The following is a 19548-nucleotide window of genomic DNA, read 5'->3' on the forward strand; positions in this document are numbered from 1 at the left end:
CTGCAATGACAGCTTGCATGAGCTTGGTGAGGGGTTCCTAGGGTGGCACAATTCGTGCTGCAGCCCTGGAGGACGCTCTTCAGTATTAATGCTCTAGGCATCATGGGTACCATTTCTTAGGGACTTATATGGTGGATGAAATTGTGCCAGTTGTGGTACAGTTTTGGGAAAGAGCTCTGGCACTGGGAACCTGGTTAGCAGGGACCCAATGCGCTTTTGGTCAAAATCTCATCATGTTCCAGGCGTAAAGTGTGGGGTTAACCATGTCAAAAGAGGCCTTTTCATACAAAGTGTATTTACTACATTCCTGTGGTTGGAAGGTGGAAACCAAGGCAATGGAGTGAGGAACTTCTTAGCAAAATACTGCAGATTATTATTTCTTGACCACTCCCATTTGGTAGATCGTAGTGGTGATGGATAGGACAGATGTTTCTCTTGTTTAAGATGAGGCATTTTCTGGGTAGGGTGAGTCCTTTTGTCGGTCTTGGATTACTGCTTTAGTGAGGCTAATGACAGCTAGGTGCTGAGATCGCACACGTCTTTGACGTATTGTATTGGATACTCCTGCTTGGAGCCAGAATCACTATCTGCAGTGAGAAAGATAACCAGCACAGAGGCTGTGTCTGAGGAACAGCCAGAAACAGACATTTGAAAGAGAACTAACCTAAACGGGTTCTGTAACCTTGCTCAATGTATTCCCATCCCCTATTTGCAAATCCTCAGAGTACTCAAAGGAATGCTGTGTGACTAGGGCTAGTGTCTGCATGACAGCCAGAGTTTTGGCGGTGAGGGGACTTCACTTGAAGTCTGCACTTTCAACTGGAAGAGCTGAGGTTCTTCCCTGTGTCAGTAGATGTCTGGCGCTGTAGAGGAGTGTGCACACAAGGAGAAGCTGATTGTGGTGTTGGTGTGGTGAATAGCCCGGGAGAGCAGCTGCAAGTGGGTGAAGCCAGGAGTGACCGCTGGTCTTCCTGAACGGTTTTGGTTGTGAACGACATCAAGATTTCTGCAAGTATCAAAAATCGTAAGTGATAGCAGTCTGCTGTGACTAAGAGACAGGTGCTGTCACTTTGAGTCAGGATGCTCTGTCAAATTCAAATTTATTTTATTTATGATTTCGGAACTCAGATGAGATCCACATAAAAGAATTAACAGATTTAATACAGTGACATATAAACAAAATTACAATATAGAGAAGAATAGACATTTGTAACCATCTAATATATCGCTAAGAAACATTTTAAAAAGTTATACAATTTAAAACAGAACATTTCATTTGGAGGGTTATGAATAGCATCAAGGAAAGCAGTAGCTGAAAGAATACTCAGTTGGAGACAAATTGGTCTTAACCACTTGCGCCTATGCACCATTAGGGCCGGACATACGAAAATAACATGGTGCATATCCTGAGTTTTGATGTTACAGAAGTCACATAAAGATGAGGAGCCATACCATCTGGACATTAGGGAGTTCAAAGGGAGTAAATCCTGCCTTAATAAAAACAGTAAGGCCCACATGCATCAATATCGGCTTTTGCGAGTTCTAAATTGCGAAAAATAACAATTCGCAATTTAGAAATCGCAAAAGCCTATGCATGAATATTTTTGCTTTTTTTTTGCAATTCGGTAAAAATCGCTATTTTTACCGATTTGCAAAAAAAATGCAAATTTTCAATTGCGAATTCACAATTCCCATTCATTCCTATGGGCCAAAATGCCCATAGGAATGAATGGGAATTGCGAATTCACAATGTGCAATTGCAATTCATCAATGCATTTCAAGGGTGGAGAGGGGGGTCAAAATGACCCCCCCTGCACCCATGAAATGTACTTTTCAGCATAAGTTACATACACACATGTCCTTAGGACATGTGTGTCTGTAGCTTAACAGTTTTAAAAATGCATTTTTGTGCATTTTTAAACAATTTCGCAAATTACCACGAAGTTGAACTTCGTGGTAATTTGCACTTCCAATTTTAAAAATCGCACATTTTTCTGTAATGATGCATAGCATTTAAGAAATCGCACAATTGCGATTTCTTATATGCTAACGCAATTTTAGAAATCGTAAAAAAGATGCGACTTCTAAAATGGCATGATGCATCCCAACCAGCACTTTTGCATTCGCAAACTGCCGATTTTAAGGAATCGCACCGTTTGCGACTACAAAAATGATTGATGCTTGTGGGCCATAGCGCCGAACTCCATGAGGGAGTTTCCAAAAAACATATGGTTGGGCTTTCCTCATTAAGCAAGAGTCAATGGCTGGAGAAATACCTTTCTTTGCTATGCAAGCCTCCCTATCCAGTCTAAAACCTAATTCCCAGGAGGCCGACTTCAGAGTGGATTTCAGCTGATGTGCTGATAAAGTAAATAAAACTGATTCATCTAATTGCAGAAGATCAGCAGCAATTCTGAAATTCTTTACAATTAGCAAATGTTTATTAAAATTTCCCAATAACTCAGTTTTTATAAAATACCTTAAAGTGCCAGGATCTCCCTTTGCCAGGTTAAAAACCCAGCGCACTATCCCCGCTAAGCCTTGAACCCAGCTACTGCGTAAGCCATATTCCTGTCTTAGGGAAGCAGTTGAACTTGCTGTATTGACAGAAGCTAGACTACGCAGAATTTTGCCTTCCGTTGCATTCAGAAAGCTCCAGCTTTTCATGTCAACTATTTCCATACCATAAAGTAGAGATGCAGGAACGTTTGCTCGATATACCTCCAGCAATGTCGCAAAGTGCCTTCTACCAGTGGCTTTATAAAGTGAAATCAAACTCTTCCCTTGGACAATAGCTTTACGTGTGTTATTCGCTATATGTACTTTTTCACTTAAATTGCTAGTGACTATTTTTCCGAGGAAAGTATAAGAATGTACTACATCCAGTCTTTGACCCCCCACAGACCAGTGAAAGTTCGCATATTTTGACTTTTTCCTACCCATATAGCACATTACTTTACTTTTTGCAGTGTTTATCTTCAGATGATGCACCTCCGCATATTTATATAGAGCATGCAGGCGACTGTTCAAGCCTTTTGGAGTAAGGTCCATAATCAGTATGTCGTCTGCATACATTAAACATGCAATTGGGGCACCCCCCAAGGACGGAACAATACCTTTACTTGCAGATAAAACCTGAGGGAGATCAGCTATATACAAGGAAAACAACAAAGGAGCCAATAGGCACCCTTGTTTTAACCCATTTGCTGTAAAAATCACTCTAGATAACCCTCTTTCCCCACCCATCAGCACTCTACACCAAGTGTCTGAGTGCAAGGCGCAAACTAAATTAATGAAAATAGGAGGCATCCCTAATACAAATAACTTTCTCCACAGCAAAGATCTATCCACTTTATCAAAGGCTGTGGAAAAATCGATAAAGGCACCATAAACTCCCCCTCCACGAATCTTGACATATTTCTCAGTTATGACCTGTAATGCAGACAGGTTATTTAATGTACCGTGCCTTTGCCTAAACCCGGTCTGTTCATGGGGTAAGATTTCAGCCTTAAGCACCCAATCATTAATCGAGTTAAGAAGACATTTTGCAAAAACCTTACCTATAGCATCTAAAAGAGCAATTTGACGGTAGTTTTGTGGCAAGTCTCTAGCTCCTTTATTAAAGAGGGGGACTAATATGCTCCCTTTCCAGGAGGGAAGAACAGTTCCACTAACAAAACAGAATTTAAAAACTGGAAAGAGAATTTTACTCCATAGCTCACTCTGTTGTTTTATCACCGAGATAGGGAGCTCATCCGGACCCATCGCGCCCGAAGAACGCAAGCCCTTAATGGCTAGTTCAATGTCCTTCTCGGACGGAGGGCCGTAGAAATGATTAACCACGAATAGTGTATCGTTTTCACGGGTCAAATCATTATTACTATATAATTGCTCGATGTATTCAACCCAAATCTGCTCATCTATAGAAATTGGAGAGGGTCTAGATCTTAGACCACAACCCTCACCAATTATCGACCAAAATACCCTAGCTTGGCCCCTATAGGAGGCTTCCCGAAGTTTAATCCACAAGGAATCTTCATTCTCTCTCTTCAATCTGGCCTTCATCCTCATTTTCCTTCTTCTTAGAAGAACTATTTTATATCTTTCGAGAGTATAAAAAAGATATTGATCCCTAATCAATTTATTTATTTCAATATTTAAATATCGAAGACAGTTTGGGATTACTTTGGGTTTTTTTGCAGGATGAGGTTTTTTTGCTATCGCGATGACTACTTTCAAAAAAATTGCCAAAGCATAGTAGTTAATTTCCATCCCATTGCAACAAATTCTCCACAGTAGACTCCAAAATACTCACTAAACTCCTAATAGCCCCAAAATTCCAGTAGCATCTCCCAGAAATGACTCCAAAATGTACCAAATCACTATTAATGTGCCATATATCCGTAGGAGGATGCTCTGTCATTGTTGAGGTGGAAGCACTAGATTGGAGGCCGTAACTGTGGAAGCTATCCACAAGATAAACATCAGCTCAGAAGATGTACTTGTCATATTACCAGGTAACAACTGATCTGGGGGGGCTGCAACTACCAAAGATGAGATACTATGGCAGCAACCATGCTGAGATCTTCAAGTCGCTAAGTTCCAAGCAAAGAGGTAGCTGAAGGAGCAGGACCATCCCAAACCTTAAGAAGAGCACAGAGCTTGGGAACTGCGAGATAATTAAAATTGAGTGATTAATCACAAAGATATGAATGCAAACTGAACTACTGGGCATACCTATGCTTTGAAGAGGATATGAGAGTACTGCATCTGTGCCTAATTGGAGCCTTTTCCTGAATTATATGAAAGGGTTACAGGTGCAGGAGAACTCCATCAGGGTGGGGGTATAACGAAGGGTGTAGTGCCTTAAGGGAGGTTGCAAAAAGGATTACAGATAAGTGTCAGATTCCTCCTATTGCACCCTGTAGTGTTATGTTGTGCGTTTAAAGTACTTTCTTTTAATTCATAAAGGTAAGCACTGGGCTGGACAATTTGCTATTGTGTCTGTTGGTTGACTGTAAAGCTTAGAGTTCTTGCACGCTCCCACACTTCCTCCCTGAGAAGACTTTGACTGCTTGCCTGCCTACCATTAGCCAAATGTAAAAATGTTTTATTTGGCCCAGTTTGCAGGATCATAGTAGGATGGGCTCATTGGCAAATTACCTCAACCACCACGATTGAAGTCCAGCCTGCCTTTCAGATTTTAGGTCTATAGTCCCTGCCTCAGGTTGAGCTGTGACTGCACCAGTGAAATCACAATTGTCTAGACCAAGAAAGCACTGTGGGTATAGTCCTACCAGTGATGTGAAAGGCATTGGTAGATTAATAATATTGTATCATATATTACAACTAGTAATACCCCTCACATTTCTGCAACTTTTATAGTTCACTCTTGTTACTTTACAAGTTTGGATCTGAAAGAGACAGCCCCACCCAATCTAAACAAAGAGGCAAATCAGCATAGTTCAAAAACAACAAACAAACGAGAGGAGGAGAGAGTATATTAAATATGAGTGAGTGTTGAACTGAGTCCCAGGTTTACTAAACTTCTGTGTCAGGTTGCGTCACTTTTGAGGCGCAGCCCCGATGCAAAGTCCATTTTGGCAGTAAAGTCGATTTGTGTGGTTCAGTAAATACATAGCAACGCAACACAGTGTATAGCACTGCCTTGCGTTACTTGCATCTGGTAGGCGTTACATGGGTGGAGCATGTGCGTTCCTGTGCATCCACCTATGTATTTTGATGCAAACTCAGATTTAATAAAACATTTTTTAAAAGGTGCACGTACTCAACAGAGAAGTAATGAGGAAAATATCCTCTTTTCTCGTGGCTATTTCGTTTTCCATGTGTGCACCATTCTGCAGCACACACAAAGGGATATGCCTCTTTGGATCCTGCCCGTAACTCAGGCACCTTTCCACAGGTGCCTGCAAAGGTGTTTGCCCGCCTTAAGTGCGCCAATACTATGAGATAGCAGAAGCGTGACATAATTTAGTAGATATGGAGCATTTCACTCTCTCCCTTCCACACAATGCAGCGCAACAAGTTGCCTTGTGTTAAAGATTAGTGAATCTGACCTTGGGTATCCAGCAGATAACCACTTCATCCTTCTTGTCGTAATATATAGCACACAAGAAAATACAAAATACCAAAGCAACATCAAGCTTTTTTTTTAAATTTCGTTTTCACTGCAAAGTCCCTGTCTGGCCACTCATTCAACTCCTCTACCTATCTGAATTTGGTGTTCAGTCAATATCTAATTTCATTAATAGGGATGAAATTATTAGTATTTTTTTTATTAAATGGTACTAGTCACTTTTTTTTGTTTCGTTAGAATGAGATAGATCTGTTGGCATGGTCTCATACCATCCATTGGGTTAGGTCCAGCCATTGCACTGATAACTGGAGTCTGCTGTGAGATGGTGCAAGCAGTGTGGGGATATTTGATGGTTGACGTGCCAGTCGATTGTTCGTGTGGCTAGACATTTTGCCTGATGCTTAGATGATAAATGGGTTATTCCGTTTGCCCAAAAAGATTTATATGTAGGTGAATTAACTGGAAGCACTGGGTTAGCATAGTGTGATTGTTCTGGGTGGATGTTTACTATGGAATGATTAAATACTACTGTGACTCCGTTTATATCTTTCTAGGTGAATGTGTGTACGTTGTTGGAGCTGTGTGAGGAGTGGGTTACGCAGTGGAATGTGCTGTTGGGAGCACTTTAACACCCAACTAAATGACATGTTTATGCTCTGTTATTTTTGCATGGAATTCTCTAGAATTTGTGCTGCAGGTTGATTTAATGCTGAGCCCTGGGTAGGCTGCTCCACTGTCTTGCTGTATGAAACCATTTTGCAGATTTTAACCTATAGCTAATGGCTAATGTTTACAATAGTTCATGCACACATGATTTCGAGCATTTACCACCTTTTTAGGGCTCGCCTGCTGGGCGCATGCGCCTAGCTGGCGAAGCTCTATTGGGGCTTAAACAGACTTTACCGAACTTGGCGATTTGGTGCTGTGCCCGTGGCTTTTAGGTCAATGCGCTTGCGCATTGACCTAAAATGCGCGTGCACATCACCAAATCGCCGTCTGTTCCCTCTGCCGCACTCCTCCCACACCTTTGAAGTGAAGCTTAGCTTCACTTCAAAGGCCCCTGCTGCTTAACACCCTCTCCCCGCTCCGCCCCCTCCCCTGCCCGCCATGTCGCATTTCTCCTCCCCCTCCCCACAGCAATGCCCTCCGCCTGCTTTTATTTTGTGATTATGAGTCACAATGACAGGCGCCCTGCCCGGCGGTGCGAGGTGTGATGCATCTGCCTATCACCACCCGAGCATCTTATCTGAATACATTCCATCGTGTTCTTGAGCTGTGAGTGTAAAGTAAAGCGCCTCGAGGGAGGCTCTGGTCGCTAGTCCTGCTTGAAGGGGGATGGGCGAACAGCTCGTGCTCTTTATGTTGCCCAGCAAGAGCCTGAAATGCTTCCCGTGTGCTTTGAGGAAGGTTTGGTGATTTGCTGCATTTATATAGCGCCTTCTACCAGATGGTCTGAACGTATGTAATCCTCGGTTGGAGAGTGGTGTGCCTCCCAGGTGATATCATTTTCTTAATTCTACATGGAGATGCATGTAAAAAAGGCGACGACCAGCCACGTTTACCCACGTCAATTACATACTATTGTCTGTCGATAGATCGACCCGTTGTCTGTCGTTGCAGTGAAATACATTTGGTTCCATAATACACATTTTTTGAAAGAGCGGAATTTAAAACGCGCTACCTTCACACATTTATGACTACAGTGTCAAAGTCCATTTTTTTACAACGGTACAGCAGAATTGACATGGGAAAAATAGTTTTCTGTCTCAGATTGCACATTGCAAGGACTGTTACACAGGGAAACGTGTCTCTAAAAGTCACATGGCCTCTGTAATGTGATTGTGCCGTTATGCACATTTAACACATTGCACCCTGGTCTTGGTTTCATCGTTTTAAAAAAAAATAAAACATATATTAATGAAAAATTCAATGGGATGAACCATACATGCAGGTAGAGCAGACTAGAACGTGCTATTTATCACCATTCGCAGCAACATGTTGACCTATATGATGGGAGGTATGGCGCTTCTAGGCACACATCCACCATGACATCCACCGCCACATCCACCACCGCATCCACCACCACATCCACCATCACCACCACATCCACCATCACATCCACCACCACCACATCCACCATCACATCCACCATCACCTCCACATCCACCACCACATCCACCACCACCACATCCACCACATCCACCACCACCACATCCACCACCACCGCATCCACCACCACCACCACACCCACCACCACTACATCCACACCCGCCACCACTACATCCACCACCACATCCACTACAACCACCACCCCATCTACCACTACCACCACCGCATCCACCACCACCACCACATCCACCATCACCACATCCACTGCATCCACCACCACCACATCCACCACCACCACATCCACCACCACCACCACCACCACATCCACCACCACCTCCAGCATGACATCCACCGCCACATCCACCACATCAACCACCGCCACATCCACCACCACTACCACATCCACCACCACCACCACATCCACCACCACCGCATCCACCACCACCACATCCACCACCACATTCACCGCATCCACCACCACCACCACCACATCCACCACCACCACCTCATCCACCACCACCACATCCACCACCACCGCATCCACCACCACATTCACCGCATCCACCACCACCACATCCACCACCACCTCATCCACCACTACCACATCCACCACCACCACCACATCGACCACCACCACCACATCCACCACCACCACCACCACATCCACCACCACATCCACCACCACATCCACCACCGCACCCACCACCGCATCCACCACCACCACATCCACCACCACCACCACATCCACCATCACCTCCACATCCACCATGACATCCACCACCACATCCACCACCACCGCATCCACCACCACCGCATCCACCACCACCGCATCCACCACCACCACCACTCCCACCACCACTACATCCACCACCACATCCACTACAACCACCACTACCACCACCACCGCATCCACCATCACCACATCCACCGCATCCACCACCACCGCATCCACCACCACCACATCCACCACCACCACATCCACCACCACCACATCCACCACCACCACATCCACCACCACCACATCCACCACCACCACATCCACCACCACCACCACCACCACACCCACCACCACTACATCCACCACCGCATCCACTACAACTACCACCACATCCATCACCGCATCCACCATCACCGCATCCACCGCATCCACCGCATCCACCGCATCCACCACCACCGCATCCACCGCATCCACCACCACCGCATCCACCACCACCACCACAGCCACCATCCCATCCACCACCACCACCACATCCACCATGACATCCACCGCCACATCCACCACCACATCCACCACCACCACATCCACCACATACACCACCACCGCATCCACCACCACCGCATCCACCACCACCACCACACCCACCACTACATCCACCACCACATCCACTACAACCACCACCCCATCCACCACTACCACCACCACCGCATCCACCACTACCACCACCACCGCATCCACCACCACCACCGCATCCACCATCACATCCACCGCATCCACCACCACCACATCCACCACCACATCCACCACCACTACATCCACCATCACCACCACATCCACCACCACCACCACCACATCCACCACCACATCCACCACCACCGCATCCACCACCACCACCGCATCCACCATCATCACATCCACCATCATCACATCCACCGCATCCACCACCACCACATCCACCACCACATCCACCACCTCCACATCCACCATCACCTCCACATCCACCATCACCTCCACATCCACCATCACCTCCACATCCACCATGACATCCACCACCGCCACATCCACCACCGCCACATCCATCACCGCCACATCCATCACCGCCACATCCATCACCGCCACATCCATCACCGCCACATCCATCACCATCACATCCATCACCATCACATCCACCACCACATCCACCACCACCTCCACATCCACCATGACATCCACCACAACCACCACCCCATCCACCACCACCACCGCATCCACCACCACCACATCCACCGCATCCACCACCACCGCATCCACCACATCCACCATCACCACCACATCCACCATCACACCCACCACCACATCCACCATCACATCCACCATCACCTCCACACCCACCACCACATCCACCATCACATCCACCATCACCTCCACATCCACCATCACCTCCACATCCACCATGACATCCACCGCCACATCCACCACCACCGCATCCACCACCACCGCATCCACCACCACATCCACCATCACCTCCACATCCACCATGACAACCACCACCCCATCCACCACCACCCCATCCACCACTACCACCACCACCGCATCCACCACCACCACCGCATCCACCACCACCACAGCATCCACCATCACCACATCCACCGCATCCACCACCACCACATCCACCGCATCCACCACCACATCCACCCTCACCACCACATCCACCCTCACCACCACATCCACCCCCACATCCACCATGACCTCCACATCCACCACCACATCCACCACCACATGCACCACCACCACATCTACCACCACATCCACCACCACCACATCCACCACTTCCACCGCACCCACCACCACCACAGCCACCACCACATCCACCACCACATCCACCACTTCCACCACCAACTCCACCACCTCATCCACCACCACCACATCCACCACCACCACCACATCCACCACCGCATCCACCACCACCACATCCACCACCACATCCACCACCTCATCCACCACCGCATCCACCACCACCACATCCACCGCACCCACCACCATCACTTCCACCACCACATCCACCACCACTTTCACAACCACCACATCCACAACCACCACATCCACCACATCACCACCACATCCACCACCACATCCACCCCCTCACCCACCACCATCACCACCACATCCACCATCACCACCACATCCACCACCACCATATCACCCAGATCCACCACTACCACATCTATATGTGTGTGTGTGTGTGTGTGTGTGTGGCTCTGTGTGTGTGTAGGTGCAAATGCAATGTTCTTGGATTTTCGTCACAATAAAATACACTGAACATAATCTTCACAAAAGTTATTTAAAAACGTTTAAGCTATTACCATTATAAATTACAATAACTTTTATTTAAGTATTAATTATTTACAAAATTAAAAGCCATTGTTATTTGTAATATCAAGACATCTAAGTCACGTAAATACAACACACATTGCATTACAAATGCTATAGGTGTCACATTTGCAAAAGTTAACACTATTGACATTGTAACTGACAAAGCTATTAATTTTGCTACTTTCAAAACCAACACATAAATAAAAAAAGTGTCATTTACAATACCAATAGCTCAAACTTTCCTAATGCGAGACCTATTGCATTTCCAATGCTTGTTACTATTGCATTCATGTAAGAAACCATGCTGCATTAAACGGAGAATGGTACAAGGCAATGCCTTGATAATTACTCTATGTGCAAATCTGACTACTCGCTAAATGCAGATTCTGGACACTTACAAAGGACTGCCTATCTTGGGGTTGGGGCTCTCCACGTGCACTCAACGAAAAATACCACCTCTTACCATGCCCTTGTCAGATTAATACACATTTTGTGGTGTCTTCTACGCCGGGCTAAGACTCTATTGCAGGCTATTGTTGTATTTGATCAGTAGTTTACTTACAGAATGAAAGCAAAGTCCATGATATCAGACTTTTAACCCAATTTCTAAGCAGATAAAGCACATCATTGTCCATACGTCTCTAGAATGAGAAAATTAAAAGCATCGTAGAATAGCAATAACCATTCTAAAAATATTGCAAGTTGTGCAAAATCCGGTTTGTGGTGTGGCTGAGTTAGGAACACAAGTCAGATAGAAAATGTGTATATCGGTGTATTTCGTCAGGGAAGCCACAGGAACTAGGTGTGTATCAATGTTCCAAGAAAGGTGGTAATTTTAAAATGATGTATGTATGTTTTCAACGTGAGCACATCCTTTGATTTTTTCTAAATAATGGTTGGCTTTTGTAACTTAAACAGATAGCTCTCGCAATCAAGTGCTATAAATGTATTTTACGCTTTTTGGAGTACTGGCTAAATTCATTGCACAATCCAACATATAAAACATCGCCTTTCTTAACTTGACACTTTACATTTGCTACCCAGTGGGCAAAACTGAGCTAGCCTGGAAGAAGGCATTTTTAACATTTGCAACCCAGTGGGTAAAACTGAGTTTGCCTGGAAGAAGGCATGTTTAGGTCTCGCCTGAGCCAGTGCATGCTCTGCTCTGGCGAGACATTTAGTGAGTGGGCTTTAAAAAGCAGACCACAGCTTTTTGTGTGGCATAGAGCGTGCGGTTACGTGCACAGTCATGAGCAGAGGCACCATCTGGCTTTCCTCTCGCTCTCCCAAGCACGCGCGCCTCGCTCTGCCTCTCTGTCTTGCTCACACTTCATCACTTTCACGGTCTTCAAGGAATATAAAGTTCTGTAAATGTGCTATGGCACAATCAGAATATTCTGGAGTACTCTGGAGGCACCCCTGGACTCTAAAACCTGCTACAACAATGCTGTTTATTGGGAAATCCGCCATTACCGAATGTAGCATGAACAAAGCACAAACTTCTCTCCCTCTATTGCGATAAACTCTGCCCATGCATGCAAAGCCGAGATAGCCTCGGCTGCACATTTGTTTACATACCTTACTGCTGCAGACGCCCGCCAATCACGTCTGGAGGGTTTGCAGAATGCTGCACGGAGATACACAACCACAACAGACCTGAAACACCTGCAGCACTATTTGCATAAACGACCATGAGCAAGAAAAGGGGAAGCGCCTGCTTCCTTCCCCTCTTCATTTATGACTTTAGCTGGCTGTATTTTGTGGAACATACATTTGTTAAAGATACACATCTGTTGTATCATGGTGTTTGAGTGTTTACTTCTGATCACTGAAGCTAAAAAAATAGACACTTCTCTGTTAGAAAATACATGCATAATCTGGAAAGAATCTGAGGGCCATTTTATCAAAAACGGCGATAACATTATCGCCGTTCTTGATAATATGGCCCTGAGTGAGTTCAGCAACGTTGCTGTGATCTTCAGATTGCCTCCTCCTTTCATCCTTTTCAACACGGCCGATAAAATGAGTACCACTTTCAGCAGAGTCCGCATTGATATTCAAGTAGCACAATCCAGATTTTGTCTTTGTATTCTGGTACTTACGGCCCGGAATATATGATGGTGTAAACAGGACTACAGGTAGCTGAATGCGACGAGAGCTCTGAAACAGTATATTATTCTCTGTGTGCTTCAATTCCTGGGCGGACTTTGTCAAAAACAGAACTCTTATGTGTCCCAAATACATACATAAGTGCCTCAACCAAATAAGGTTTTTGCTTTGCATTCTGGTACATGTAGTTCTGATTTTAGAAACGGATAAAGGAGCCTGCAGACACACAGAACGGCTGGCCTGCTCAAACATAGACTTGGAAAACGTGAGAACTGTGCAATAAAAGGGTACAAAAGTGTAGACTTGGCTGTGTGTCTGTCAGGATGAGGAAAGCAAAGTAGAATCCATTATAGGAAACTGAAGTGAAAAGGCTAGCAAGGTTGTGAGCGACAGCCATTCCAGGAGTCCAAGAAAAACACTAGCTTTAACAAGCATTGGCATATCCAATAGGTGTCGGCTTTGGGACCTTATAAGTGTTTAGCGATGCAACAGTTGATGTTGTTGCACCAAGGATATTGTGCTGCATAACTAAATACTTATAAGGTCCCAAAAGCGAGACCTATTGGCTATGCCAATGCTTGTTCACATTTGCAACCCAGTGGGTACAAGTTAGCTAGCCTGGAAGAAGGCATTTTTTGCATTTTCAACCCAGTGGGTAAAACTCAGCTACTCTGGAAGAAGGCATTTTTTTAATTGCACGATTTGAAAATCTGTTCATCAGTAAAACCTTCTTTAGGCCATCTCTTTATATGAAAATGTTCTATTAGAACAGCTAAATTCAAACATACTACCTACAGTTCAGAAATTATTAAATAAAGAGAAAAAAATATTCAAACCAGTTCAACACAAGTAGATACATTGTTTTCAATAACATTTATTGACAACGTATTAATGTACATGGTGTTTATCCACAGAACTAATGAAAACTGAGGTAACACTTTTTTTTGCAAGATGCAGTTTGTATAATATATATTGTTACATTTGGTCCATCATACCTGAGAAAATGGCAAATAGTCTATGCTTCTCAGATAAAAAGTTTACTTTTTCTTCAAAAAAATTCCAATGGCAAACCAATTAGCAGAAACTTTGTCATTATATATATATTTATACAGACAGAAATGTATTAGTTCTAAATATTATACATACAAATTATCTATATTCTTCAACCTATTTCCAGTAATCAAAAAATGATATACAGTATGTTAATAATGTTCATGTTAGGCACAGCTGCTGTGCAGAATAAATGCAAAGTGTATGGAACGGACTTAAAACAGTCTAGATTAAAGTGGAAAGGGAGGGCATGTCAATTTCTGCATTTCTCGAAGGAATTGTGGAAAAACAAAGTATCAAAACATGTCTTTCCTGCCATGGGGTTGTTGACATTTGCCAAATAGCACAACATGAAAAGTAGCAATAAAAAGCTGTAACTGTATAACTGATATTATTATTGTATTATGACGACCTATTTGCTACTACTCAAAAAACAGCAAGTTTGTGAGAATAGGCGAGATTAAACTGGCAACAGCCCCTCGTTTCTTAGCAGATGGCGATCCCTGAAAAGCGGCCAGAGACTCTAAACTGCTTCCGTTCACTTTGGACAAGAGTTTAGGTGCGAGGCATGACACAATTTAAAGGACAGAGATAATGCCGCAGAGGCTTGCAGTATTTTCCCTCTGGATTGAAGACTCTGGTTATCACATGACAGAATAACATCAAATGAAATGTGATTGCGATAGACTCCGCTCCGCCTGAAGTACTTTATTTGAAAGAGTCATGGATAAGTCTGGTGTCTGAGGAAAGGTACCGGCGTGCTTTACAGCTTGGCTACCGAGATTTACCCACAGGAACAGCCAATGTTCAAAAAGACTATTAAGATATGGTTGGGACGGGTGTCATTCAGAACAATTTTGAGTCACATTCTCACTACTCTACACTGAGGGCAGTTCCTGTCATGGCACTGACCCGCGTGAGGACGTCATTCTGGGAAATCTGCCACTGGCTTCTAGTGTACCTGGAGGACACTGAGGTTAAAAGCACTGCCCCATGTTGGATATGGCTTTATGTTTCAGGCCCTAGTTCCCTGCCGGCCACTTGCCTTTAGGTGTTTGAGGCAGAGTGCTTTAACTTGGACGCCCTACACATGAAAGGGACAATGAGGAAGCTCTTCGATGGAGCCTGCCCTGGATGATACGGCCATCCAGAACAGGCACTTGCAAAGAGGGCGTTGAGCCAGTTCAGACATGGGTACCACACTTCCTCTTGGGAAAGCTGTCAGAGCACTCGCAGCTTTACCGGTGTCTGAACCTATGGCAACAGTTTGATCTGCCACTTTATCTCAGACGCAGGGTTTATACAGGGATGCCCATCTGAAATAGTCCTTTTCTAGCACTCACAACAGTTGAACCACGTTGTCAGCTTTAATGGTCCCTTCCTTTTCAATCGCATGAAATAATGTTGCTGATGCGAAAAGGAAGAAACAAAAAAGACACAAGAATACATCATGAAAATTCATCAAGTACTGACAATGAGAAGGCAGAACTAACATTCTTTTTTAAAAAAGCATCCCAGCTTGTTCTAAAGAAGTTATATAAAAAAAATAAGGTAACACTTCTTTACTATCATATCTTGGGTATAAAGGGAAAGCATTCAGGTGGATCATAGTTAAGGATGAGAAGACAAGATCAACCATAATTGTAAATCGGAGCCACAGTTGTGGTTGAGTATTCTTCAGTATTGCAAACAAAACCGTGGGGGTGGGGGAGATTTACTAATATTCTGTATCACAAAAGTGGTGCAAATCAGTGTAAAATGTTTATTTGGGATTTACTTTCCAGCGCAAAGCTTGACTTGCACTGAAAATGAAGCCTAAAGCAAAGTAGCATTAGCGCTGCCTTGCCTCAAGGGGCGTACCATGGGTGGTACATTGGCATTCCCATGCAGCCACCCCTGCTTTTTGACACAAATCCCTATCCACTAATATTTGTCAGCAGGGCTTTTTGCCAACAAAGGTATCTTTTAGGCTTGCAGTATTAAAGAGAAATGTGAAAAACTGAGCCATGCCTGGTATTTGGCACATCATTGCTCCCTTAAATTGCACATACAGTTGGCTAAATGGCTGACAGTCACGCAGACTAATCGTAGCTGGCTGATATAACAGATGCAGATGTGAACCGGGGAGCTGAAACCGAGCTATTGCTTGAGAATGGGCACACTTAGGTTTTGTAAATTTGGTCTGAATTGACACACCAATGATATTTTTTTTATTTTTAAAGTGAAGCTTATTTGTTTCCCTGATTGCAGTATAGCAATGATGCTAGTAAACGCACATTTTTCATCAGATGTGTCTCATCTGACTTTAGTGAAAACTCATGCAGATGGGAGAGAGTATCTGAGCATTCAGAACAATGTAACCCTGCACTCTTAAAAGATATATCTACGGATCGTTCTGGCTCGTAGTTGGGTTTGACTACGTCATAGCTTGCTGGAAATCCGAGCAAGCCATCCGCTGGTATCACATAAAAACTTCCAACCTCAAAGGAGACTTTTTTTTAGCTCATGTCACACCGTTGATGGGGGATTTTAGTTTTACTTTAAATTAGGTACAGTTTATTTTGGTATTTCATCAACTCAATTTCTTAGAATGTGTGGGACACCTCATTTAATGAGCCGGCCTCTTGGTCAGACATTTTTCGGACTGTCAACTATGCACAGGGTAACATGTGGAACGAGCTTCGTGAGTTGATTATTGGAAATCTATCACAGAGCACCTTTTTCACACACGCAGATGGTAAAACACAGTAAGCAAGAGCACCGAATTAAAACGTTATTCTTTCTGTGGCTATGGCCATCCTGAAGACAACTTCAAAGAGCTAGATACATACATTATTTCTCGAAACCACAGAGGATGCACCAGGTAAACAGCCCGGGTGTTTAAGATGCAGTTCGGAACCTTTTGTCGTGCTTGCCAGGTGCGCCTCTTGAAATCCATCTTAAATTTAAAAAAAAACACTGGAGTGTGTCTACTTGGCGTGTGTGTTTTCTGACTTGACAAACGGGCAGGCAGCGTAGGAGACCTGAGCTCTCCAGTCCTCGGTTCCTTAAAGGTGAAACCACGCTGACACGTTTTACAAACATCAATACAAAAAGACATGAGTCTGGCCAGGGTAAGAGAATGCTTGGGGAGAGGAGGTCACAGTGTTCAACTAGGAGAGCGTCGGTACAGCTGGATTTACACTGCACGAATCAATGAAACAGGCAGCTCGGCAATCTGTCACTTGAAACTGGAAGAGGGTGAAGCCTGCGGTGTCCGACGTCCGCGCGCACAAACCTTCATTTCACGCCGTGATCCATTGAAGCGGAAATGCTAGACAGGTCCCCATCGCCGCTTTTATGCGCCTCATCTACGAACAGCCGAAAAGAGAAGGAAACCATTAACAAAGGTCATGCATTTTAAAAGGTCAAGTGATGTGTCCAATGCATAGATTTAGTACTCGCAAACCTGACGTCCTTGTGTTTAAATAATGCTTACACATCGGTAACTCGGGATACAACATGACATTGACATAGTACAACATACACTTGTGTAAAATGCCGTGCGGGTATCCGCGCACTAGTGACCCACAGAGACACTTACAAGCACAAAGTCTCGGTGATGGGACAACCTTTTACATGAAATGATTTCCAGCCAAATTGCAAAGGAAGTCTGTACAGTTCTACAGTGGGTGAGCAGGGAGGGGCCTTGATTTGATAAATAAGCCCTGACTGCAGCCACGCCTACAGCTAAGTAGGGTAAAGCACAAGTTACTACTTGTGTAACGATATATCTGTAAGAGACATTAGTTAGTATTAGATTCCTTACCTTAGAATATTCCCAAGCGTCAGACTGGATCCGGAAATTTTTGCGTAGCAGTACCCTTGCGCGTCGGTAGGCGTCGTCTGCGGCTCCGCGTCCGTCGTCGGCGCCGTGATGACGTCGTCGGAGTACTTAGACGCCGCCTCCGCGTGCTGACGTCAGTTCTTAGACACAGCTTAGACACGCAGAGCCATGTTAAAAACCAACACTGGTGCCATTGAAACTAGGGCCCTGAAGGGGAACAACCCTAACCCTAGATATTGGTTCGCAGAACGGGGAGGATGGGTGGGTCGGTAAGGAATCTAATACTAACTAATGTCTCTTACAGATATATCGTTACACAAGTAGTAACTTGTGCATCTGAAAGAGACACGTTAGTATTAGATTCCTTACCTTAGAATAGATACCCCAGCAATACCAACCCCGGTGGCGGGTCTGCGAACCAATAATCACACCGGAAAGTCTTGGAGGACGGAACGGCCAAAGAAGCCTTCCCTCCGGACTTGGCTGTCCAGGCAGTAGTGTCTTGCAAACGTGTGCAGCGATGCCCACGTAGCCGCCTGACAGATGTCTTGTAAGGGCACACCCCTGCCCAGGGCAGTGGTAGCCGTCGTGGCTCGGGTAGAATGAGCCCGCAATCCAGCAGGAGGCTCCTTCCGAGCCAAGGAGTAGCATGCCTGGATACACAGGATGATCCACCGGGAGATGGTCCTCTTGTGCACCGCTTTCCCCTTCTTCGCGCCCACGTAACCAACAAAGAGTTGGTCATCCACCCGGAACTGGCGTGTGCGATCCAAGTAGAATGAGAGCGCACATTTTGGGTCCAGACGGTGGAGCCGCTCTTCCTCTTTAGAGGGATGCGGTGGCAGGAAGAAGGATGGCAAGGTGATAGACTGCCCGATGTGGAAGGCCGTGACAACCTTGGGCAGGAAAGAAGGGTTGGTACGCAGCACCACTTTGTCCGGATGGACAGAAAGGAAAGGCGGAGTACAAGAAAGGGCCTGGAGCTCACTCACTCTCCTGGCAGAGGTGATGGCTACCAGGAAAGCAGTCTTCAAAGTCAGAAGGCGAAGAGGACAGTTGCGAAGTGGCTCAAAGGGAGCGCACATCAGAAATGTAAGAACCAGGTTCAAGTCCCACTGAGGCATCACAAACGGAACAGGAGGAAACGTGTGTGTGATGCCCTTAAGAAATCTATTAACAATAGGGGACTTGAACAAAGAAGGTTGATCAGGCAGCCTGAGAAAGGCTGAAAGGGCAGAAAGGTGGCCCTTGATAGTGCCCAGAGCAGAGCCCTGCTGGGCAAGAGAA

General features: G+C 45.1%; 1 protein-coding gene across 2 annotated transcripts in view; it reads right to left on the reverse strand.

The window, feature by feature from the left end:
* The window catches only part of WASHC4 (WASH complex subunit 4), a 1268393-nt gene that overhangs the window by 145911 nt on the left and 1102934 nt on the right, over positions 1-19548 (reverse strand). The window contains exon 33 of one of the 2 annotated variants that reach the window (XM_078674599.1): positions 14240-17785. The exons of the other annotated variant lie outside the window; for it this stretch is intronic. Within the exon in view, the coding sequence (XP_078530725.1) occupies positions 17715-17785 (71 nt within the window). The 3' untranslated portion in view covers positions 14240-17714. Of the gene's footprint in view, positions 1-14239; positions 17786-19548 lie in introns of those variants that run through there. 2 annotated transcript variants of the gene reach the window in all.

The sequence above is a fragment of the Lissotriton helveticus genome, chromosome 1_1 (genome assembly GCF_964261635.1).
Source record: "Lissotriton helveticus chromosome 1_1, aLisHel1.1, whole genome shotgun sequence".
Lineage (NCBI taxonomy): Eukaryota > Metazoa > Chordata > Amphibia > Caudata > Salamandridae > Lissotriton > Lissotriton helveticus.